The sequence below is a fragment of the Anolis sagrei genome, chromosome Y, assembly GCF_037176765.1.
Source record: "Anolis sagrei isolate rAnoSag1 chromosome Y, rAnoSag1.mat, whole genome shotgun sequence".
Classification (NCBI taxonomy): Eukaryota; Metazoa; Chordata; class Lepidosauria; order Squamata; family Dactyloidae; genus Anolis; species Anolis sagrei.
Genome location: NC_090035.1, coordinates 7,723,592 through 7,748,993, shown reverse-complemented (window position 1 = coordinate 7,748,993; position 25,402 = coordinate 7,723,592). Strand labels below are relative to the sequence as shown.

General features: G+C 45.0%; 1 protein-coding gene across 1 annotated transcript in view; it reads right to left on the bottom strand.

Moving 5' to 3' along the window:
• Positions 1–25,402, bottom strand: part of LOC132782166 (caspase recruitment domain-containing protein 11) — a 177,620-nt gene that overhangs the window by 99,646 nt on the left and 52,572 nt on the right. The window contains exons 3-6 of the mRNA XM_067461883.1: positions 10,047–10,255; positions 9,762–9,899; positions 7,758–8,083; positions 4,680–4,859 (exon numbers count right to left, since the gene is read on the bottom strand). Coding sequence (XP_067317984.1) covers positions 4,680–4,859; positions 7,758–8,083; positions 9,762–9,899; positions 10,047–10,245 — 843 coding nt within the window. The 5' untranslated portion in view covers positions 10,246–10,255. The remainder of the gene's footprint in view (positions 1–4,679; positions 4,860–7,757; positions 8,084–9,761; positions 9,900–10,046; positions 10,256–25,402) is intronic.

Genomic DNA, 25,402 nt, shown 5'->3' with positions numbered 1-25,402 from the left:
GTTAACCCTTTATTCATCTTGTTTCAGTAAATTCATTTTGGTTATCTTTTCACCTTGCCTAAAGTGCCTGTGTCGGTAAAGGGTCTTAATCTTAACAGAAGGTATACATATGTTGTTGTTGTTGTTCATTCGTTCAGTCGTCTCCGACTCTTTGTGACCTCATGGACCAGCCCACGCCAGAGCTCCCTGTTGGCCGTCACCACCCCCAGCTCCTTCAAGGTCAGTCCAGTCACTTCAATGATGCCATCCATCCATCTTGCCCTTGGTCGGCCCCTCTTCCTTTTGCCTTCCACTTTCCCCAGCATCATTGTCTTCTCTAGGCTTTGCTGTCTCCTCATGATGTGGCCAAAGTACTTCAACTTTGTCTCTAGTCTCCTTCCCTCCAGTGAGCAGCCGGGCTTTATTTCCTGGAGGATGGACTGGTTGGATCTTCTTGCAGTCCAAGGCACTCTCAGAACTTTCCTCCAACACCACATATAGCCCCGAGGAAAGCCAGACAATATAGTTTTCCCAAAGGCTCGGGCATGCCATCACAATGTGCTCTGTTGAAAACTGACTTGCATTTAACCGTATTATTATACCAACAGTCCAAAGGACAACAGAAGCTTATAACCAGCCTAAGCTTTACAGGAACGAAGATTAAGACAGTTTAAAACCATCGCTTTGCACCAGAGGCAGGAAACACCAGGAACAGGAGGAAAAACTACAACTTGGTTACCTCCCATGCAACAGCAGTCTTAAGCAACAAACCATGACTAATACAAACCATGGCTCATTGAACATATCCTAGATTCAAGTAACTGGGCTGAATTCTCCAATCCAAACTGCCTTATATTAGCCATAAAGGCATTGGCTCCCGTCAAGCCAACCACTATTCTCATAGCCTCAGCCATCTTTTACACAGCATGTGAACACAAGCCTTTCTGCCTTCCTTGCAGGGCCATTAAAAGGAAAAATTATGAGAGGTATTGCACTGGGTTGGACACACAGGAAAAGCATTATCTAAACCAGCTGCTGTGTACTCTGAACTGAATGTTCTCTTACTGGAAAAGCTGCAATCCGTATAAATTATACAAAACATGCATAATTTATATTTCCCCTTGTTGCATGATTAATTCCACTGTTTTCTACAACTGGTTGAGCTTCTTCTCTTCATGGGATTTCACAGAAACCTTGCCAAAATCTGGGATGGGGTGAAGTTCTGGGTCTCCCCAAGAGCCCTTTTGGTGTTGGACACTGACAAGGTTTTACTGCTTTAGCATATGTTTTAGTGAAGATAAACAATGGAGAACCAGTGTTAGTGTAGTGGGTTGAGCTTTTGGATAGGACACTTGAGAGACCAGTGTTGGAGTCCCACTTGGCCACAGAAACCTATCAGATGATTTTGGACAAGTCACGTATTCTCAGCCACAGAGGAAAGCAATGACAACCCCCATCTGAACAAACCACGCCAAGAAAACCATTTGCCTTAGGATCCAAATAAGTCAGAAATGGAAATAAGTCTCATACGTCAGAACCAAGCAGGACTCGAAGGCACACCGCAACACAACAAATGATGCAGCAGATGATGCACCTCAGAGAAGCATTCCATCATTTTTGTTGATGAGGTCCAATATCACAACCACTGGGAATCCAAAGAAATGTTATAATAATATAATGAATATTTATTTGTACACCGCTACCATCTCCCCAAAGGGTGGCTGACAGAAGCACTCCAAGTACCACAAACAGACAATAGGTAAAGGTAGGTAAAGGTTTTCCCCTGACATTAAGTCCAGTCGTGTCCAACTCTGGGGTGAGGTGCTCATCTCCGTTTCTAAGCCGAAGAGCCAGCGTTGTCAATAGACACCTCCAAGGTCATGTGGCCAGCATGACTGCAGAGAGGAAACAATCAAGGACATCTAATCACCTCTCAACAAAAGATTGCTCCAGGCACTAACAAGCCACACCAAACACCTGCCAGGCCATCAAATGCTAATCAAGGTGAAACATTCACACCTAGCTCCAGCAGACAAGAGTCCTTTGTCCCACCCTGGTCATTCCACAGATATATAAACCCTTTTTCCTAGTTCCAACAGACTTCACTACCTCTGAGGATGCTTGCCATAGATGCAGGCGAAATGTCAGGAGAGAATGCTTCTACAACATGGCCATATAGCCAGAAAAAACCTACAACAACCCAATAAATAAATAACCTAATTGCTGAAACTCTGCGCCAACAGTTTGTGCAGAGACTACCTCTGAGGATGCTTGCCATAGATGCAGGCGAAATGTCAGGAGAAAATGCCTCTACAACATGGCCATATAGCCAGAAAAAAACCTACAACAACCCAATACTATCAATGATTCATCATGTTGACCATGGATTACTTAGGATCAAAGGCCTGTCTAAAGAGCCATGTTTTTAGACTACATGGAAAGCCTGGAGAGAGAGGGCTAATCTAATTTCTTTAGGAAGGGTATTCCAGAGCTGGGGAGCCACCACTGAGAAGGCCCTCTCTCTCGTCCCCACCAACCATAGTTGAGAAGGTGATGGGACCAATGATTCATCATGTTGACCATGGATTTCTTAGGATCAAAGGCCTGTCTAAAGAGCCATGTTCTTAGACTACATGGAAAGCCTGGAGAGAGAGGGCTAATCTAATTTCTTTAGGAAGGGTATTCCAGAGCTGGGGAGCCACCACTGAGAAGGCCCTCTCTCGTGTCCGGTGTTGAGAAGGTGATGGGACCTAGAGAAGGGCCTCACCAGCAGATCTTAATGCTCATGTTCTTAGACTACATGGAAAGCCTGGAGAGAGAGGGCTAATCTAATTTCTTTAGGAAGGGTATTCCAGACCTGGGGAGCCACCACTGAGAAGGCCCTCAGCCTCGTCCCCACCAACCATGGTTGAGAAGGTGATGGGACCTAGAGAAGGGCCTCACCAGCAGATCTTAATGCCCATGTTCTTAGACTACATGGAAAGCCTGGAGAGGGAGGGCTAATCTAATTTCTTTAGGAAGGGTATTCCAGAGCTGGGGAGCCACCACGGAGAAGGCCCTCTCTCTCGTCCCCACCAACCATAGTTGAGAAGGTGATGGGACCTAGAGAAGGGCCTCACCAGCAGATCTTAATGCCCATGTTCTTAGACTACATGGAAAGCCTGGAGAGGGAGGGCTAATCTAATTTCTTTAGGAAGGGTATTCCAGAGCTGGGGAGCCACCACGGAGAAGGCCCTCTCTCTCGTCCCCACCAACCATAGTTGAGAAGGTAATGGGACCTAGAGAAGGGCCTCTCCAGCAGATCTTAATGCCCATGCCAGTTCGTAGAAGGGGACGTGGTTATGAGAATAGGTTGGACTCGAAGTCTTATCCCTTTCGCCAGCAATCAAACCAAATCCTTATTGATGCCCACATAGAGCATCTGGATCAGTGTGCACCCCTCTGTTGCAATCCAGAGCAGGGAACGAGGCCCTAAGATAACTATCCACCACACTTGGCTGTGAAAAACAATCCTTTTTTATTGAAGAAAAATGGTTACAAAATAAAAGAAAAATGCAAGTCAAAACCCACAGCAAAATCAGCAAACATGAATTTAAATGGACAAAGCAAAACCAAAAGCCTCACTGGGAAATACTGGAATCTGTTAGCAATCCACTAACCGTACTTGATATCCTAGAAATCTTCCCAAACTATGGCCAGGGAACCGGGAGAACTGCCAAGGTCTTCATCAATTCTGAAACGATGCCTGAACTGAGACAATCAGCCCGGCGTATTGCAATTAAAACTCAAGAATTGGTTCCGTGAACCGCCCTTCTGTTTTGAAGCCAATGTTTTTAATTCTTGAATTCGGGAGGATCGACGCAAACTGAGTGATTTACTTCTGTCTTCCCAAATTTGGCCCCTTCTGTTGTCATTACAGTTAACAGGTGCAGAAGGGAGGGAAAGTTCAAGGTCTCCCTCTGAAACATTCTCATGAACACTGGTACTTTCATTTTCCAAATCTACAGAAGTTCCTTCCTCACTAATTTCAGGAACATTGGCATTTTCCAAACCTACAGCAGTTTCTTCCTCACTAATTTCAGGATCATTGGCATCAAAAGGTACATTTCCACTAGCATCAGTAAATATACTTTCATTAGCATCAGGAGGAACAAACAGAGAATCAGGTTCAAGTTCAAACTCAGGCTGAACCCCAACACCCTCCCAGGCTGAGACCAATAGAAGATGGATTCCCAAGGTGCAGAAGTAAACAAAGAAAACCAAAATGTACAAGTGTAACTCATCTCCCCCTAAGCGGCAATGAGAATTGTACAAGCAGGTTAGCAACAAAGTTAATTCCCTTGGTGTGTTCTCATATATTTTTTTCCCAGCCTCAAGCTGCAAAGGGAATGAAGAAAATAGCCAACAAGTCATCTGTAGCAAAGAACCCTTTTCATGCCACTGGGCAGCTGTTAGCTTCTGGTCATCTATAACAAAGTCCATCTGCCTGGTTATAGATTTCCAGCTCACTACAGCTCTGAAATTTGACCTGACCTGACAAATCATCTTCAGCAACCCTTTTAGGGCTTTCCAGATTTCTGTCACGGCTACCTCCAGAAACATCAGCCCAAGGAACTTGAAAGAAAAGCAGCCAAACTGATTTGGACTTTGAAATCTGCACCAAATGCTACATACTGCTCTTTTGAATTTCCCTTATTCACCTGAATGATGGACTGGAGCTCCTGAATTTTGGTTTTGAGCATCTCGTTTTCCCGTTCCAACTCCAGAACCTGTTCTTTCTTGGGTCGGTTTTCAATGTCATTCTTGAGCTTCAAGGACTGGTTTCTCTCCAGCTTGCACTCCTCTTCCACTTTATTCAACCAGTGTTTCAACTGGTCAATCTAGCAAAGTCCCACAAATGGAGAGAGGAGAAAAAAGACAAAATAAGTCAGTTTTTTAAAAGGCAGGCTATGCCTCTAGTAGCGGCGTTTCCAGGAGTAATGGAGATGCCACTCAGTGCGCAAATAAATAGCTTGTATTTCATGCACAGTGCCTCCAGCTCACATATCGCAAATGGCACTGTGAATTATCAAATGAAAACAAAGGAATCTGGAGTTGTAAAACTTTTCTTTCTTTATACTTGCATGCAAGAATGGATACTTTTCAAACTGTTGGATGATTTACAAGAGTTTTTGCACATTTTTGACATTTTTATTTTTGTATTTGTTCTGTCACGCACTGGGCCTGTAAATAATTGTCTTTGAACAGGACTTTAGCTCAGCGGGAAGCCAGGGCCCCCCGAAGAAAAGTTCTCAGAGATTTTCCACCACAAATGATCTTTAGATGGCTTATGAAGTATAACAAAGTGCTTTATTAATGAACAATCAAACAGAAACTTCTCTTGTCTTCAGTAAAGTCAAACAAGTGATTCCAGGCTTTTATGCAACTGGTGGCTTCCTAAACTTGTCCACAAAGGACAGGCAATTGTCTTTCATAACTGAATCTTTACTTTAAAGGAAAATCCCCTTTGTAACTTCTCCCAGGCTGACTGTAATCTAATCCTTACTGATGTGGACTCCGCTACCGGGTCGAACTGCTTCTTGAGCACCAAGTGGACCTACCAGTAAGGCCAGTAGATTCTCCAGCTGGAGTTCTTTGGTCTTCCAAACTGTTCCCTCCGAAATTCTTCAAAGCTATAGGGCTGTTTCCCTGGAAATCTTTAGAATCTTTGGGTGCTCTTAAGACTGTTCTCCCCCAGAAAGTCTTAAGGGTTGAAGCTTTTGTACAGGGGAAGCTTGCACATGTTCTCTACATTAGCTTTCCTTGCTGAGACTAACTTAAAAATGGCTCCCTTCCTTTCCCAATTGCTCTGAGCAAGAGGCGGAACCAAAACTTAACGATGATGGACAGGTGACTTGCCCTATGACTACAACCAAAGGAAGCCACCTTTCTGCAGAACCCCTGAAACCCTGGACTGCAAGCAAACACTCAATACAAAGCAAATAAATTTGGAGCTCCTGGTACAGCCGTACCAGCACAGTATTTGTCTGGGTAAAATGTTGTTTTGGGCAAAAAGCAGCCCTTTTCCTCCAAAAACAGCATTCTTGCACTATTTTCTGCTAAACACAAGTTTCTATTTGCAGAAAGAACCATTTAACTAGATGTTGTTGACTAATATTCCCTACTGACTTTGGTCAATGTGGCCAATGATGTGGATTTTTGGGAGCTGCAATTGTGGAAGGCTGTGCAATTCCTACAGCAGGACTTCACAGTTGCAGATCTGTCCACTGACTGGGAAGACAAGCAAGCTCTGAGCTCTAGTTCAGTGGTTCTCAACCTTCCTAATACCATGACCCCTGAATACAGTTCCTCATGTTGTGGTGACCCCCAACCATAAAATTATTTTTGTTGCGACATCACAACTGTAATTTTGCTACTGTTATGAATCATAAATATCTGATATGCAGGATGTATTTTCATTAACTGAAACAAATTTGGCACAAATACCCAATACACCCAAATTTGAATACTGGTGGGATTGGGGGGGATTGATTTTGTCATTTGGGAGTTGTAGTTGCTAGGATTTATAGTTCACCTACAAAGAACATTCTGAACTCCACCATTGATGTATTTGAATCAAACTTAGCACACAGAACTTCCATGACTACCAGAAAATACTGGAAGGGTTTGGTGGGCATTGACCTTGAGTTTGGGAGTTGTAGTTCACCTAGATCCAGAGAGCACTGTGGACTCAAACAATGATGGATCTGGACCAAACTTGGCATGAAAACTCAATATGCCCACATGTGAACACCAGTGGATTTTGGGGGAAAATAGACCTTGATATTTGGGAGTTGTCGTTGCTAGGATTTATAGTTCACTTACAAAGAACATTCTGAACTCCACCAATAATGGAATTGAGCCAAACATGACACACAGAACTTCCATGACCAACAGAAAATACTGGAAGTGCTTGGTGCACATTGACCTTGAGTTTTGGAGTTGTAGTTCGCTACATCCAGAGAGCACTGTGGACTCAAATAATGATGGATCTGGACCAAACTTGGTACAAATCCTCAATATGCCCAAGTGCGAACAGTGGTGGAGTTTGGAGGAAAATAAACTTTGACATTTGGAAGTTGTAGTTGCTGGGATTTATAGTTCACCTATAAATCCCAGCATTCTGAGCCCCACCAATGATAGAATTGGGCCAAACTTCCCACACAGAATCCCCATGCTTTGAAGGGACTCTTCCATGCAAGCCTCCTTCCAAACTTGCACGCTCTCCCTCGCTTACATCATGTGCACCACGCTGCCATGTGCTGAGCACGCCTGCTCTCCCCTCCCCGCTTGGAGTCTCAGAAACAGCCCTCCCTCAATGACAGTGGAGGAGGGCTCATGGTGGGAGGATTTCCTGTGTTTCCAAAAAGGAGGAGAAGGACAAGAAGCAAGATCTTCAGCCTTCTCTGCAAAAGGGTTCCTAAGAACATCAGAAATATATGTTTTCTGGTGGTCTTTGGCAACCCATCTGAAACCACCTCCCAACCCCTCCGAGGTGTCCCAACCCTCAGGTTGAGAAACACTGTTCTAGATATTTATGAGTTGATAGTCCCATCATGTCTCACCATTGGTCAGGTTTGATAGGGTTGATGAGAAATGTAGTCCCATATCTGAAGGGCAACAAGTTCCTCCATCATTCCTCAGAACCCTTAGAACACTTTTAAAACAATGTTCTTTGCATCACAGTTGCACACAAAGCAGCCAAAGAGTCCCATGTACCACATTGCCCCACCACTAACCTCTAACTGGAGGTCTCGGCTTCTCATCACCGCCATGTTTTTTTCTTCACTCAGCTGGGCATACCTCATTGCCAAGTTGTAGTTCTCATCTTTAACCTTGACCAGTTCGTCATTGTAGTTGTTCCGCTCCTCCTTCATTTTATTGTACCTCTCCTGGAAGGTCAGCAGCTCTATCTTGTTGAGCTTTATCCGCTTCCTCTCGTCCTCCAACTGGCGGGACTTGGCCAGGAGCTCACAGCGTTGCGCATCCTTGGTCTTCAGCTGTTGCTGCAGCTTGATGATCTCATTCATTAGGAAATGGGTGAGCCCTTCATGACCCTCTTCTACTGAAAGAGACAGACAATGGCAACAAGGTAGTGGCAACCAATGTACCCAACTTCAGCACAATAACGCCTGTGAGAAGTAGTAAATGTTGCATTGAACAGAGTCAAGAAAATTCATCCTCACATCAAATGTTGCTTTTGAACTCCCATGACCAAGAGAAAACACTAGAAGGGTTTGGTGGATATTGACCTTGAGTTTGAGAGTTGTAGTTCACTTACATCCAGAGAGTACTATGGACTCAACAAATAATGGAGCTGGACCAAACTTGGCATGAATATTCCATATGCCAAATATGAACACAAATGGAGTTTGGGGGAAATAGACCTTGACATTTGGAAGTTGTAGTTACTGGGATTTATAGTTTATCTACAATCAAAGAGCATTCAGAACTCCACCAATGATGGAATTGAACCAAACATGGCATACAGGACTCCCATGACCAACAGAAAACACTAGAAGGGTTTGGTGGGTATTGACCTTGATTTTGAGAGTTGTAGTTCACCTACATCCAGAGAGCACTATGGACTCAAACAATGATGGATCTGGACCAAACTTGGCACAAACACTCAATATCCCCAAATGTGAATACTGGTGAAGTTTGGGGGAAATAGACCTTGACATTTGGGAGTTGTAGTTGCTGGGATTTATAGTTAACCTACCATCAAAGAGCATTCTGAACTCCACCAATGATGGAATTGAACCAAACGTGGCACACAGAACTCCCATGACCAAGAAAATATACTGGAAGGGTTTGGTGGGTATTGACCTTGAGTCTGAGAGTTGTAGTTCACCTACATCCAGAGAGCACTGTGGACTCAAACAATAACGGATCTGGACCAAACTTGGCACGAATATTCCATATGCCCAAATATGAAGACAGATGAAGTTTGGGGAAAATAGACCTTGACATTTGGAAGTTGTAGTTACTGGGATTTATAGTTCATCTACAATCAAAGAGCATTCTGAACTCCACCAATGATGGAATTGAACAAAACATGGAATACAGGACTTCCATGACCAACAGAACACACTGGAAGGGTTTGGTGGGCATTGACCTTGAGTTTGGGAGTTGTAGTTCACCTACATCCAGAGAGCACTGTGGACTCAAACAATGATGGATCTGGACCAAACTTGACACAAAAATTCCATATGCCTAAATATGAACACAGATGGAGTTTGGAGGAAATAGACCTTGACATTTGGGATTTGTAGTTACTGGGATTTATAGTTCACTACAATTAAAGAGCATTCTGAAACCCACAAATGACAGAAATGGGGCAAACTTCCCACAAAGAACCCCCATGACCAACAGAAAATACTTAAGGCCATCCAATCTAATCTCATAAGGGAAGGAGATCCACAGCCGAGGGGCCACCACAGAGAAGGCCCTGTCTCTCATCTCTACCAGTTACGCCTGCGAAGGTGGTGGGACCGAGAACAGAGCCTTCCCGGATGATCTTAATATTCTTGGTGGTTTGTAGAGGGAGGTATGTTCAGACAGGTAAACTGGGTTGGAACCCTTCCCAGTGGACTCAACGAAAAGCAAACTGCTGCATCCATTCCTAGTCTAATGAGTTCTTCCTCATCAATACCTTTTGCCATCTTGACCACATTCTGTCATTGCTTGGCCTCACATGTCTCAGTTTACATCTGTGAAATATTGGAGGGTAAGACACTTACCAACAATAGTGGAGAAGCGTCTTGTCGGTTCCTTTCCAGTCACTAATTTATAGAGCTCTGGGTAGTAAAATTCAAGGCTTTCTAAGAAGACCACGTAGCCTCTCTCTCCTTTGGTATGAAGAATGTCTAGGAGTCGACCTAAGAGACGGGTTGAAAGAATATCACACACTGACAAGATAACTGAGCAGAACTCAGATAATTAAAATACACAAAAGCTAAAATATAATTAAATCTTTTTTATAGCTCTTTTAATCCGGACTTTGATATCAACCAATTTGTTCCTACCTGCTCGGTTGATTTTGGAGAGCAGCATGGGGGAATTGAGCACCTCATCCTCATCTTGTTCATCGACAACTTTACACTGGCGAAGGTAAGGAGTCAGCTTGGCCGGGTTGATGTAGCGGGTCAACATGTGGCGGTTGCACTCCACGTTCTCCCACAGTGCGTCTTCCTCATCCTTCAAGGTCTCCATACAGTCCTCCATTTCCGATTTGCTTGGGAAGAGAAAGATAAATAGTTCAGAAACACTCTCCACTCAACTCTAAAACTCATTAATAGAGGGCATAAATGAACAGATTTATGTTTACCAAGAGGAATTAATTTGCTTCTGTGTGAATGTTACCCTTTCGGAAAAAACCATCATCATCATTGTTTTATTTCTTACCCACCTCTCCTCATGGCTCAAGGTGTGTTACAGCACAGCTAAAAACACATAATTATATAAAATACACATATTACAATGTCTTTCTAAAGATACACACATATGTACACACACACATATACAAGAGTTGAATGAAAAGTAATGCCTCCACCTTCATAACTTCTCAACAGATGGCAGTACTGGTATATGGAAGGTACTGGCTTGTTCAGTACAGTTTCAGTTTGGCGGGAAGCCTTGGCATTGAACAGTTGTGTTGTTAAAGTGTGAAGAATGGAACCCTGTGCAGACGGTCGGTCAATGTGACTTAAGCAAGGTGCAGTCATTGAATTCTTGATAGCAGAATGTGTCACCCCAAGGAGATTCATCATAGAATGCAACTTGTTTATGGTGATTGTGTTAATGTGAGTACTGTGCAAGAAGATCTGCAGAGACATCATTATGCTTCTAATGAAGACATTGAGAGAACTGTAAGGTCGTGGTTGCGGAAACAGAGTGTAGACTTCTTCCATGACGGCTTTAGAGAACTTGTTCATCTTTGGCAGAAATGTACTCAATTGTCTAGTGATTATGTGGAAAACTGAATAGTGGTAGTTAAAGAGCACATTCTAAGGATTATTTCTGCATTTGATTTATTAAAATATTCCCATTCAAACCCAAGTAACGAAGGTGGAAGCATTACTTTTCATTCAACCCTCATACATATACATGGAAAATGTTTAAAATATAGTGGACACAAGACACAAGTTTAAAATTCATGATTAAAACTGCCTGGGTAAGCCTGCTAGAAGAGAAAGGCCTACAGATGTGTTTCAAATTCTGACAGCTCATTGAGCTGTCAGATCTCTTCTGACATGCTTCTACCAGACATCACTACCACCACCACCACCATCATCACCATTTTTGTTTATACCCCACTTTTTTCTCTACAAAGGAGACTGAGAGCATTACAGTTGAGTTGTGTTGGAGTGTAGTGATTTTAGCTAGGACCACAGTTAAGAATGTCCATGCCCGGTGAGCATCTGCTAAACCAGATCAGCCATGACAGAGAACAAAGCACTCCAGGTTTGAAGGCAAACTACAGAGGTTTATTACAATTTGGCTCAAAGGGATGCAAGTATTGAGTCAGTGCTCAAAATGTGCAAACGTACCTTCACAGAAAAATACAAGACATTTTATACACTTTTGATGGCTATTTAGACTTCCTGTGCCTTCCCCTGATTGGCTGAGAAATGGGCAGTCTGGGATCCACACAAGGATTGCCCAGGGGGTTCTCTGACATCACAGAGAGGAGGAGGGGATCCCCATGGCAGGAAGAAGAATAACTGATTATTAGCAAGTTCAAAGGTTAAGCCCTTTGCAGAGACGTCCCTGTGGAGGATTTATTTATTTATTTCAAATATTTGTACCCTGCCTTTCTCAACCCCGGACTAGACGGACTAGATCTAGGGAAGTCATGCTCCCCATGCTCTATTCTGCTTTGGTTAGACCACACCTGGAATATTGTGTCCAATTCTGGGCACCACAATTCAAGAGAGATATTGACAAGTTGGAATGTGTCCAGAGGAGGACGACTAAAATGATCAAGGGTCTGGAGAACAAGCCCTATGAGGAGCGGCTTAAAGAGCTGGGCCTGAAGAAGAGAAGGCTGAGAGGAGATATGATAGCCATGTATAAATATGTGAGAGGAAGCCACAGGGAGGAGGGAGCAAGCTTGTTTTCTGCTTCCCTGGAGACAAGGACACGAAAAAATGGCATCAAACTACAAGAGAGGAGATTCCATCTGAACATGAGAAAGAACTTCCTGACTGTGAGAGCCGTTCAGCAGTGGAACTCTCTGCCCCGAAGTGTGGTGGAGGCGCCTTCTTTGGAGGCTTTTAAAAAGAGGCTGGATGGCCATCTGTCAAGGGTGATTTGAATGCAAAATTCCTGCTTCTTGGCAGAATGGGGTTGGACTGGATGGCCCATGAGGTCTCTTCCAACTCTTTGCTTCTATGATTCTATGACTCAGGACAGCTTCCAGATGGCACAATTCAATGCCTCCATGAGTACATAACAATACATAATAAAACCAATAATTGCACACAATTAAATCATTAAATCAATTCCATTAAATATACTAAACTATAACAGCCATATGGCCCTATCTAGCCGAGATTCTGAGATCGGAGACTCCATCAAGCTTGTCCATAGTCCACTGCCATAGTAATTTGTCCTCATTGTCACTATCCTTGTCAGCATAGTCACTCGAAGACTTGATCCCACATCCACATTTTCAACTTTTTTTTCTGAAGGAGAGGAGGGATGTAGATGACCTAATTTCCCTAGGGGAGCGAATTCCACAGGCGGTGGGCCACCACCGAGAAGGTCCTGTCCCTCATTCCCACCAGCCGTGTTTGTGACAGAGGTGGGGCTGAGAGCAGGGCCTCCCCAGACAATCTTAAATTTTGAGGTGGAACGTAGAAGGAGATACGTTTAAACAGGTACACCGAGGATGACGTGAGTATGCAGATGATTCCTCAATTGATTTAAGTGTCCAGTGAGAAAACAAGGTGCAAGACCCAGAAAATAAAAGGTGGCAATCTTGGGTAACCAAAGGCTTGGCTGCCCTTTCAGAAAGCTAATGTATTCATCTTGTTTTCGCCTTTACCAGTCACATTTAAACAGGTAGACAGTATAAACAAAATCCTGGTGATAAAGGGATTATTTATCTCACGCACATATATACAAAGGAACCGATTTTATCTGGCTCAGGAGATCGCTAGAGGGACTTTTTGATTGCTGAACAATCTCTCTTCCCAGAATCTTATGCAAATAGGGGGCACTTGGAGAATGAATGCCTTCACAGTACATTTGATACAGTTTTGTACATTTAAGAATTGACACAATTTACAATCAATATAAGATACACAAAGAATATCATTTGATACATTTATTAAAGAGGTTCGTTATGATATAGTTTGGGGTACAGTTGTTGCTAGGTCCTCCCAGAGCTTCCAGTGGCTTTGGAGCAGAACTCTGAAAGAGGGTAAAGCAGTGGGGGTTGGGACCCCTGGAGGGGTCACGAGGGATTTCAGAGGGGTCACTAAGGACCACCGGAAAACACAGTATTTTCTGTTGGTCATGGGGGTTCTATGTGGAAAGTTTGGCCCAATTCTGTCATTGGTGGGGTTCAGAATGCTCTTTGATTTTAGGTGGACTACATATCCCAGCAACTACAACTCCCAAAATGTCAAGGACTATTTTCCCCAAACTCCACCAGTGTTCACATTTGGGCATATTGAGTATTCATGCCAAGTTTGGTCCAGATCCATCATCGTTTGAGTCCACAGTGCTCTCTGAATGTAGGCAAACTGCAACTCCAAAACTCAAGGTCAATGCCCACCAAACCCTTCCAGTATGTTCTGTTGGTCATGGGAGTACTTTATGCCATGTTTGGTTCAATTCAGTCATTGGTAGAATTCAGAATTCTCTTTGATTGCAAGTGAACTACAAATCCTAGCAACCACAACTCCGAAATGACAAAATCAAGCCACCACCACCCCCATCCCCACCAGTATTCAAGTTTGGGCGCATCAGGTATTTGTGCCAAATTTGGTCCAGTGAATGAAAATACATCCTGCATATCAGATATTTACATTACGATTGATAACAGTAGCAAAATGACAGCAATGAAGTAGGAAGGAAAATAATTTTATGGTTGGGGGTCACCACAACATGCATAATTGTATGAAGGGGTCGCAGCATGAGGAAGGTTGAGAACCCCTGGGGTAAAGGATTTTAAAAAGAAAGAGAAAATCATATCTCTTATTTGAAGTCTTTGGAAGGCCAAAATTAATTTGGGAAGAGGGGTGCCGAGGCTCAACAACAGGAGGATTTAGCAAATCCCTTCAGATGATACCTCTTTATGAATTTTCTAGATCCTCTGGGACAACTCAATGGTGGAAGTCACTCATTTCAATAGAGTCTACTCTTATCCATATCTACTCATTTCCATGGCAAGTTCAGGAACATAACTTTATGGATATTTGGGGAGGTCATATTGTAGTTCCCTCTTTTGGACTAGAAACAGTGAGACATTTATTTCATAGTTGTTAATGAAGGTGGATGTTTTCACTCACAATATTTAGGGAACAGGTTGCTTCCATTGCCTTTATAATATATATTTATTAGGCTTGTTTGATCAAGAAAAAAATTGGTTCAAACTACAAACAATGGCTTCAAACTACAAGAAAGGAGATTCCATCTGAACATTAGGAAGAACTTCCTGACAGTGAGAGCTGTTCAGCAGTGGAACTCTCTGCCCTGGAGTGTGGTAGAGGCTCCTTCTCTGGAGGCTTTTAAACAGAGGCTGGATGACCATCTGTCAGGGATGCTTTGAATGCTGTTTTCCTGCTCCCTGGCAGAAGGTTGGACTGGATGGCCCATGAGGTCTCTTCCACCTCTATGATTCTATGATCAAAGGCAATGAGTAACTTTATAAATGCTGTAATGAACGACAGGAAGAAATTACTTTTGCAAGCTTTGGGGCACATGCAAAACTTGGCATTTGGGATAAAACTGGCCAAGTCCGCCATGCAATCAAGCCCATCTGCGCAGGAAGTCAAGTCAGAGGGGATGTGGCATTTCAGAAAGGTACTTTCCAGGGTTTACTTCCTACAGTGGCGTGACTAGCCAAGTGCTGGTTCGCTCTCAGCCTCTTAACTCCTTGCCACAAGTCTGCACATTTTTCTTTGCGCATGAGGTGGGGGTTATGGGGCTTTGTTTGCTCTGAAAGAAGGGATGGGGAAACAAAGGGGGAATAATTTTGCAAAGCTCAGCAGCAGGGAGGTTTTATCAGAAGTCTCACTTCCTCACTCTTCCCATCTCATGCTCAGCTCTCACATACATTGCTGTGGCACTCACACCAATCGGTCAGAGAATCAAATAGCTCAGTGAGTGGGGAAGGTTCGGCCTGCAGATAACACAGCTCTTAACATGGAAGTCTGGGGTTGTAACAGAGGTAGGGCTCACATTGAGGAAGCGATTTCAGCCTGTTATGAACCCCCACCCCAGCAACTCTCAACCATTGCTCAGGCAGACACATTTGCAAATATTTGGAACAGTCGCTAAGCAGCCTTCCTCTTGCCAACCACAGTCCTGCGGTGTTTACTGAGAAAGGAACCATCACAGGATCCGTGAATATTCAGTCATTTCCCCATTATGACTGATTAAGAAAAGCCAGCAAGGAGAATAAGGAACCTGGAAAGTCCCATATGTGGCCGTTGATCACTTGTGTTGGATGGTATAGATTCTGTAATGATTCCTCTGGTTGATATATGGCTTGATGGAATGGTCTTTCTTGAGACATTCTTTTCTTGGGATCATTACATCAAGCCATATATCAACCAGAGGAATCATTACAGGATCCATACCATCCAATCCAAGTGATAAACTGCCACGTATGGGACTTTCCAAGTTCCTTGTTCTGCCGTCTGAACTTGCCAAGAGCAGTAATGATGGGGATGTGATCAAATCTCGAAAGCAAAGCGGGGAGGCTAATTTATGACACCATAAAAAAAGCATGCACCCGAGCACCTCTCCTCTAGAGTAGAAACAGGTAGAAGAAGCCTCCTTAAAGCGTGCACCCGCCTGCAGCTGAGCACCTTTCCTCTAAACAGGTAAAAAGAAGTGTCCTTAAAGCGCATACCCGCCTCCAACCGAGCACCTTTCCTCTAGAGTAGAAACAGATAAGAAGAAGCCTCCTTAAAGCGCGCACCAGCCTGCAGCCGAGCACCTTTCCTCTAGAGTAGAAACAGATAAGAAGAAGCCTCCTTAAAGTGCGCATCCGCCTGCAGTTGAGCTCCTCTTCTCTAGAGTAGAAACAGGTAAGAAATCTCCTTAAAGCGTGCACCCGCCTGCAGCTGAGCACCTCTCCTCTAGAGTAGAAACAGGTAAGAAGAAGCCTCCTTAAAGTGCGCACCCATCTGCAGCCGAGCGCCTCTCCTTTAGAGTAGAAACAGATAAGAAGAAGCCTCCTTAAAGCGCGCACCAGCCTGCAGCTGAGCACCTCTCCTCTAGAGTAGAAACAGGTAAGAAGAAGCCTCCTTAAAGCGTGCAACCGCCTGCAGCCGAGCGCCTCTCCTCTAGAGTAGAAACAGGTAAGAAGAAGCCTCCTTAAAGCGTGCAACCGCCTGCAGCTGAGCGCCTCTCCTCTATAGTAGAAACAGGTAAGACGAAGCCTCCTTAAAGAGTGCACCCGCCTGCAGCCGAGCGCCTCTCCTCTATAGTAGAAACAGGCAAGAAGAAGCCTCCTTAAAGAGCGCACCCGACTGCAGCCGAGCGCCTCTCCTCTATAGTAGAAACAGGCAAGAAGAAGCCTCCTTAAAGAGCGCACCCGCCTGCAGCCGAGCGCCTCTCCTCTAGAGTAGAAACAGGTAAGAAGAAGCCTCCTTAAAGCGTGCAACCGCCTGCAGCCGAGCGCCTCTCCTCTATAGTAGAAACAGGCAAGAAGAAGCCTCCTTAAAGAGCGCACCCGCCTGCAGCCGAGCGCCTCTCCTCTATAGTAGAAACAGGTAAAAAGAAGCCTCCTTAAAGCACGCATCCGCCTGCAGTCGAGCTCCTCTTCTCTAGAGTAGAAACAGGTAAGAAGAAGCCTCCTTAAAGCGCGCACCCGCCTGCAGCTGAGCACCTTTCCTCTAAACAGGTAAAAAGAAGTGTCCTTAAAGCACATACCCGCCTGCAGCCGAGCACCTTTCCTCTAGAGTAGAAACAGGTAAAAAGAAGCCTCCTTAAAGCGCGCACCCGCCTGCAGCTGAGCACCTTTCCTCTAAACAGGTAAAAAGAAGTGTCCTTAAAGCATGTACCCGCCTGCAGCCGAGCGCCTCTCCTCTAGAGTAGAAACAGGTAAGAAGAAGCCTCCTTAAAGCACGCATCCGCCTGCAGTCGAGCTCCTCTTCTCTAGAGTAGAAACAGGTAAGAAGCCTCCTTAAAGCGCGCATCCGCCTGCAGCTGAGCACCTCTCCTCTAGAGTAGAAACAGGTAAGAAGAAGGCTCCTTAAAGTGTGCCCGCCTGCAGCTGAGCACCTCTCCTCTCTACTCTAGAGTAGAGGCACTCAGCTGCAGGTGGGCGCGCTTTAAGGACGCTTCTTATTTGTTTCTACTCTAGTGGAGAGGTGCTCAGCTGCAGGCGGGTGCGTGCTTTAAGGAGGTAAGAACAGGTAAGAAGAAGCTTCCTTAAAGCGTGCCCGCCTGCAGCTGAGCACCTCTCCTCTAGAGTACAAACAGATAAGAAGCGTCCTTAAAGCGTGCACCCACCTGTAGTTGAACGCCTCTCCTCTAGAGTAGAAACAAATAAGAAGAAGCCTCCTTAAAGTGCATGCCTGAGCTGAGCACCTCTCCTCTAGAGTAAAATAGCTTCAATGCCTAAACTGATGGGAAGGGGAGCCTGGGAAGCTCCCAATCCCATAATGGGCCAATATAAAATGGATCTTTCGGCACCCCAGAGCGAAAACAGATATCTCCTAATTTCAGTGGGCTTCCAAAAAATGGATTGGTGGCCCCTCCGAAAGCCAGGACACAAAACAGGTCAAGGTTTACTCTGAAAGCATAACCCTACTACTCAGAGCCACAGACTTTGTCTACTTCACTGAAAATGTGCAACAAGGAGTGCAGTGTAAGGACAGGATTCTATCTTAGGAAACAATGTTCAGACAATGCATGAAAAGCACTCGGAAAGCTTTTATGTCACCACAAAGCCAAAGCTTAGGCCTCCCCAAAATTGCTACTCTTGAAGCTGCCTCAGGGTTCCTTTTGTTGATCCAACATTTGACAGTGTGACAGATATGTTAAATAATAGTCAGATTATTACTCCTAATACTATTCATAGCCTGGTCTGATCTGGTTTTATGCGACATGTTCTTCCTCCGACTGTCATCTTTCCCTTTCTCTCTTTCTTTTCACAAAGGCGCTTCCTTCACAGTAAAAGCAAGGCCGCCAGCAGCAATTCAAATGGCTGAAACATGCACGGGTTTTTATCACATTTGCTCTCTTGCAGTATATTGTATAGCCTTTGATTTGAGAGCCACTTAAAGCACAACGTGACACCTTGTGTAGAAATGGCTCGAGTGCCATGGAAACATCGCGGCGTCGGTCTCAAATGGCAGGTGTAAAGTCACCAACGTGGGCTGACTGGGAATGAGGGAGACGGGAAGCTTGCATGCGCAGGGAGGGCAGCACATGAACCCTGCTTTGGGATAGGAACTCTGAATCGCAGCCATTGCAAAAGGGCTTTAATTCCCCCAGAATGCTGATTGTGCCGGGTAACCTACATCCGTGAGTCTCATCCAAGTGAAGATCCAAAACCTGGCCTACATCATGGTGGAGCTATACATATTTCAACATACACAGCTTTAACACAGATTTGTATTTTGACCTTTTCAGGGTGTGGGTTAATAGATTTCCCACGGGTTTTTTTGCAATATATAAATGTGTACCTTAAAATAAATCAGCCTTACCTATCCTTATGGTACGGCTCTCTCTGCACTAGATACTTGCAATGACATAAATATTTATATTTATTTTTTGCAAAGAATTAATGACAACACTAGGGTTGAGAGGTCAGGATTATTGCAGTCACTGAGATTTTAGGGTCAAAACCAAAGGATGGACCCTCTTCCTCCAGAGGGTGGATGTTATTACGCATGGCATGTTAAGTATGGGATGCGGCTGTACAAAATATGATATCCAAGTCAAAAGCACCAGGTCTAAAAAGAGAAGAACCCACAATGGTGCAAAGAGTTAAACCCTTGTGCTGCTGAACCACTTGTGCTGCTGAACTGCTGACCTGAAGGTTGGCTGAACTGCTGACCTGAAGGTCGGCAGTTCAAATCCACGAGATGGGGTAAGCTCTCATCCGTCCGTCAGCTCCAGCTCCTGCCAACATGCAAATGTGAGTACATAAATAGGTACCACTTGGATGGGAAAATGCAAAGAGACACTCCAAGCAATCTTGCTGGCCACACAACCAGGAGGTGACAATGCAGGCTCCTCATGGAAAAAGCACCTCCCCAGAACCAGAAATGAGCACCACCTACAGAAGCAGGAAATGAAAGGAGAAGCCTCTACTTTTGTTTGTATCTCTCATTATATATGGTTATATACAAGGTTACAATGACTTCTGTTATAGAACTCCAATATGCTGATGACAACGTCATTTCTGCGCATTCAGAAGAAGACTTACAAGCCACTCTAAACACTTTTGCAGAAGCATACGAGAAGCTCGGCCTGTCATTGAACATGGAGAAAACCAAAGTGTTCTTCCAGCAGTCACCAGACAATCCCTCTCCAATGCCAGAAATACAGCTTAATGGTGTAACATTGGAAAATATTGACCATTTCTGCTACCTTGGCAGCCACCTCTCCATAAAAGTCAACATTGACACTGAAATACAACACCGCCTGAGCTCTGTGAGTGAAGCATTTTTCCGAATGAAGCAGAGAGTATTATAGCTTTATAAACAAGAGTGTTATAGCTTTATAAACAAGCACCTTGGTATCCCTACAGGACATCCATAGGGATACCAAGGTGCTTGTTTATAAAGCTATTGTCCTCCCAACCCTGCTATACACCTATGAGACGTGGACTGTCTACAGACGCCACATGCAACTCCCAGAACATTTCCATCAGCACTGCCTATGAAAAATCCTGCAATTTTCTTGGGAAGACAGGCAGACAAATTTCAGCATGCTGGAAGAAGCAAAAAGACCACTAGCACTGAAGCGATGGTCCTCCGCCATCAATTCCGCTGGACCGGCCATGTTGCCCAGATGCCCGACCACCGTCTCCCAAAGCAGTTGCTCTACTCCGAACTCAAGAACGGAAAACGGAATGTTGGAGGACAGGAAAAGAGATTCAAAGATGGGCTCAAAGCCAACCTTAAAAACTCTGGCATAGACACTGAGAACTGGGAAGCCCTGGCCCTTGAGCACTCTAACTGGAGGTCAGCTGTGACCAGCAGTGCTGCAGAATTTGAAGAGGCATGAATGGAGGGCGAAAGGGAGAAGCGTGCCAAGAGGAAGGTGCGTCAAGCCAACCCCGACCGAGACCGCCTTCTACCTGGAAACCAATGCCAATAGGGCTCCACAGCCACATACGGACCCACAAGAATACTGGAAGACAATCCTCCTCGGAAAACGAGGGATCGCCTAAGTAAGTAAGTGTGTTTATGTGAGTACTGTGCATCGTTGGGCAAGAAAGTTTAAAGATGTTGAGGTGGAAACATCTGACTTGCGTGACAAACAAAGAGTTGGACATCCTGTGGCAGCAACCAGTGAGTTTCACAAGCAAAAGGTTGACAAATTGATTCAGGACTATTGTCGTATCACTCAGAGAGAAATTTCAAGCATAATCGGCATTTCACAAGAACATGTGGGTCATGTTATTGCTTTGCTTGGCTATCGGAAGATCTGTGCACGATGGGTTGTGGAAACAGAGTGTTGACTTCTTCCGTGACGGCTTCAGAAAACTTGTTCATCATTGGCAGAAATGTATCCAATTGTCTGGTGATTATGTGGAAAAGTGAATAGTGGTAGTAAAAGAGCACATTCTAAGGATTATTTCTGCATTTGATTTATTAAAATGTTCTCATCCAAACCCAAGTAACAAAGGTTCATTCAACCCTCGTACTAGAACAATATTGTGTCCACTAAGAGTACTATGTGGGAATTCACAGCCATGATTTAATGGACTGGAAGCCCAGTCGAAGATGTTCCTCTATAGATCTTGGCACGGGATTTAGTTCTATTGACTCCACACCTAATAAATATGACTGCTTTATAACACTCATTGGGAGAATTGGCCAAAAACATATTCCTCCAGGATGTGGGTGAGAATTCACTCTCAGCCAGAGGCGGCCCTAGGTAATTTTCAAAGGTAAGCAAACCGTATTTTGGCACCCCCCCCCCCCCCAAACCAATCATTGATATATATTTTCTGTTCTTCGTGGGAGTTCTGTGTGCCATATTTGGTTCAATTCCATCATTGGTGGAGTTCAGAATGCTCTTTGATTGTAGGTGAAGTATACATCCCAGTAACTACACTTGCCGCACTTGCTCCCTTGCCTGGCCCACTTTGGGTCCAGAGGCGTGCCTGAAGACCCCGGCATGTGCACCAAAAGTCACCTTTTCTCCTGACTTTCTCCTCAGCCATTGGGACCAAGAGAGTTCAAAGATGGAGATGCCCACCTTTCCTGAAGGTAGGCGCAAAAACAAAAGAGGGAGCGGAGGTGGGAGATACCTCCAGCCAGAGGGGCTCTCTCTCTCTCTCTCTCTCTCTCTCTTGGTCCCAATGGCTGAAGAGAAAGTCAGGAGAAGAGGCGACTTTTGGTGCGCACGCTGAGGTCTTCAAACACGCCTCCGGACCCGACGCGGCGGCTCCGCCCCTTGGCCCACCCGCGGATTGGGGAGAGGAGAGGAGGCGGTTGGAGCGCTGGGGTATCGGGAAAGGGAGCCAGTCATGGGGAAAGGATCGAATGCGGAGAACGATTGAGCGCCGGCTCTGCTCGCGCACCCGGTGGTCGGGTGAAGCAGGAACGAGAGGGGCTAGGCGAGGGTCAAGGGCCCGGCCCCTTTGGGAAGAGGATCGCCCGGCAGCGAGGCAAGAAAGCCGAGGCTCCCCCCGGACTGCTAGGGCTGTTGTGAGCTGAGGGGGCGCTCCTCAAGTGGCGGTCGAGGGGCATTTACAGAGACGCCTCTGCGCCCCTGGCAAAAAAAAGTGTTCTGCGACCGCTTACTTCGCGTAATGGACGAGCCGCCCCTGCTCTCAGCCTTATTATAAGAGAGGCATGTTTAACATCGGTCTATTTACCCATCCCTCCACCTGAATTCTACAGTGAAGCCTCTGCTCCAACGAAACCATGCTGTGTGTCAAAATGAAACAGAGTAAAGGCAGAAAGATGGAAGAAAATGATGCCACAAACTGATTTGACACACACAAGTGGCTTTTAAAAGGGGTTGGGCACTCGTCCAGAATCTTGATTTGCCTACTTTAACATCTGGCATGCAGACCGGCAATGACACCAACGCAGATTGCACATCAGCTTCACCCAGCTACTAATACCACATGTTTACATTCATTTACACAAAGATCTATGGGCAAAAGCTTCTTAACTCACCTTGGTTTTGAATGTGGCATTTTTTAAATAATTAGAAAATACATTTAAAGTTGAAGAATGATTGTATTGTCGAAGGCTTTCATGGCTGGAATCACTGGGTTGCTGTAGGTTTTTTCGGGCTATATGGCCATGTTCTAGAGGCATTCTCTCCTGACATTTCGCCTGCATCTATGACAAGCATCCTCAGAGGTACCTCTCAGGATTTTTTTTTTGTCGTGTCAGGAGCGACTTGAGAAACTGCAAGTCGCTTCTGGTGTGAGAGAATCGGCCATCTGCAAGGACATTGCCCAGAGGACGCCCGGATGATTTGATGTTTTATCATCCTTGTGGGAGGCTTCTCTCATGTCCCCGCATGAGGAGCTGGAGCTGACAGAGGGAGCTCATCCTCACTCTCCCCGGATTCAAATCTGCGACCTGTCGGTCTTCAGTCCTGCCATCACAAGGGTTTAGCCCGCTGCGCCACCAGGGGCTCCACCTCTGAGGATGCTTGCCATAGATGCAGGCGAAACGTCAGGAGAAAATGCCTCTAGAACATGGCCACATAACCCAAAAAAAACCTACAACAACCCACTGAAGAATGATTATTTATATATTTTATTTACTGTATTTCTACCCTGTTCTATCTCACCCTTGAGCAGCTTCCAGTTTTGGCAATTATTCAATGCCACATTGAAACATGAAAGCAACAAGTACACAACACAATTAAACATTAAAATCAAAGTAAAACATATACATACAACTAAAAACATAACACCAGGAGAACAGATTATCCATAACTATCTTAAAAGAAAGTGCCCAGAATGTGTCATAAGGGACACTCAAATATTGAGCAATGCTTGCTGTTTAACTAGGAATCCTTGCTGCCATTTGGGTATCCGAATACAAAAGGTGCCATATTTTCATTCAAAAGGCAAAAGACGGAAGCACGGAATCACTTGGGATTCCTAGGATGCAAGAAAAATGTGTGGCTCCCAAAGTCAAGAAAACTTGAACATTAGACAATGACATAAGAAGTTTAGGTAGTAGGCTTGTGCATTCTAGGTAAACCATGATCTGTTTTGGTGTCCTGGATTGCAGTGGGGGCTGCGATCCATTTTTCGGAAGCCTCCTGATCTGTTTTCGCTCTGGGATAACGAAAGATTTAGTTTCTGTTTTGGTCAGAATCACTGTGGGTTTTCCGGGCTGTATCACCATGTTCCAGAAGCATTCTCTCCTGATGTTTCGCCCACATATATGGCAGGCATCCTCAGAGGTTGTGAAGTCTGCTGGAAACTAGGAAAGTGAGGTTTATATATCTGTAGAATCAGACCCGTAGCCAGGATTTTGTTTCGGGGGGGAGCAGAGTTTGATTCGGGGGGGGGGGGGGGGGGGCTGAGTCTGAGTGAAAGAGGGTCTACCCTAGCAAACCTTTTGTATCGTTAGCCCAATACCCCCCCATGTATATATTGAGCATGGTGATCAGATCATGATATGAATAAACATAACAGTTTAAATAATGTACCAGTAAGGCCTTCTCGTGGACCACCATGAGAATTGGGGGGGGGGGGGGGGTTGAAGCACCCCAAGCCCCCCCCCCCCCCCCCGGCTACATGCCTGTGTGGAATAATGTCCAGGGTGAGAGAAAAAATTCTTGTCTGCATGAGGCACATGGGAACATTGCAATTGGCCACCTTGATTAGCATTTAATAGCCTTGAAGCTTCAGAGCCTGGCTGGTTGCTGCCAGGAGGAATCATTTCTCTCCAGCCCATTATTGGGGGTATGGGCTTCCAGTCATTTTAGCCATTAAAGCTATTTCTACTCTAGTGGAGAGGTGATACAGACAGGCACGTGCGCTTTCTCTCCCAGGCCAGCATCATGCCACACACTCTTTCCAAGGCATTTAAAGAAGGCTTCTTAAAGCTGTTTCTACTCTAGAGGAGAGGTGCTTCAAGCAGACACACACACACTTTAAGGAGGCTTCTTACCTGTTTCTGCTCTGGAGAAATTGCAGGCAGGTGCACATGCTTTAAGGAGGCTTTAATGCTGTTTCTGCTCTAGAGGAGAGGTGCTGCAAGCAGACACGCACACACTTTAAGGAGGCTTCTTACCTGTTTCCACTCTAAAGAAGTTGCAGGCAGGCGCACATGCTTTAAGGAGGCTTTAAGGCAGTTTGTGCTCTAGAGGAGAGGTACTGCAAGCAGACACGCGCACACTTTAAGGAGGCTTCTTACCTGTTTCTGCTCTGGAGAAATTGCGAGCAGGTGCGCATGCTTTAAGGAGGCTTTAAAGCTGTTTCTGCTCTAGAGGAGAGGTGCTGCAAGCAGACACGCACACACTTTAAGGAGGCTTCTTACCTGTTTCTACTCTAAAGAAGTTGCAGGCAGGCGCACATTCTTTAAGGAGGCTTTAAGGCAGTTTCTGCTCTAGAGGAGAGGTGCTGCAAGCACACACACACACTTTAAGAAGGCTTCTTACTTGTTTCTGCTCTGGAGAAATTGCAGGCAGGTGTGCATGCTTTAAGGAGGCTTTAATGCTGTTTCTGCTCTAGAGGAGAGGTGCTGCAAGCACACACACACACTTTAAGAAGGCTTCTTACTTGTTTCTGCTCTGGAGAAATTGCAGGCAGGCACACATGCTTTAAGGAGGCTTTAATGCTGTTTCTGCTCTAGAGGAGAGGTGCTGCAAGGAGACACACACACAATTTAAGAAGGCTTCTTACCTGTTTCTGCTCTGGAGAAATTGCAAGCAGGTGCGCATGCTTTAAGGAGGCTTTAAAGCTGTTTCTGCTCTAGAGGAGAGGTGCTGCAGGCAGAAACATGCGCTTTCTCTCCTGGGCCTGTACTACGCTATG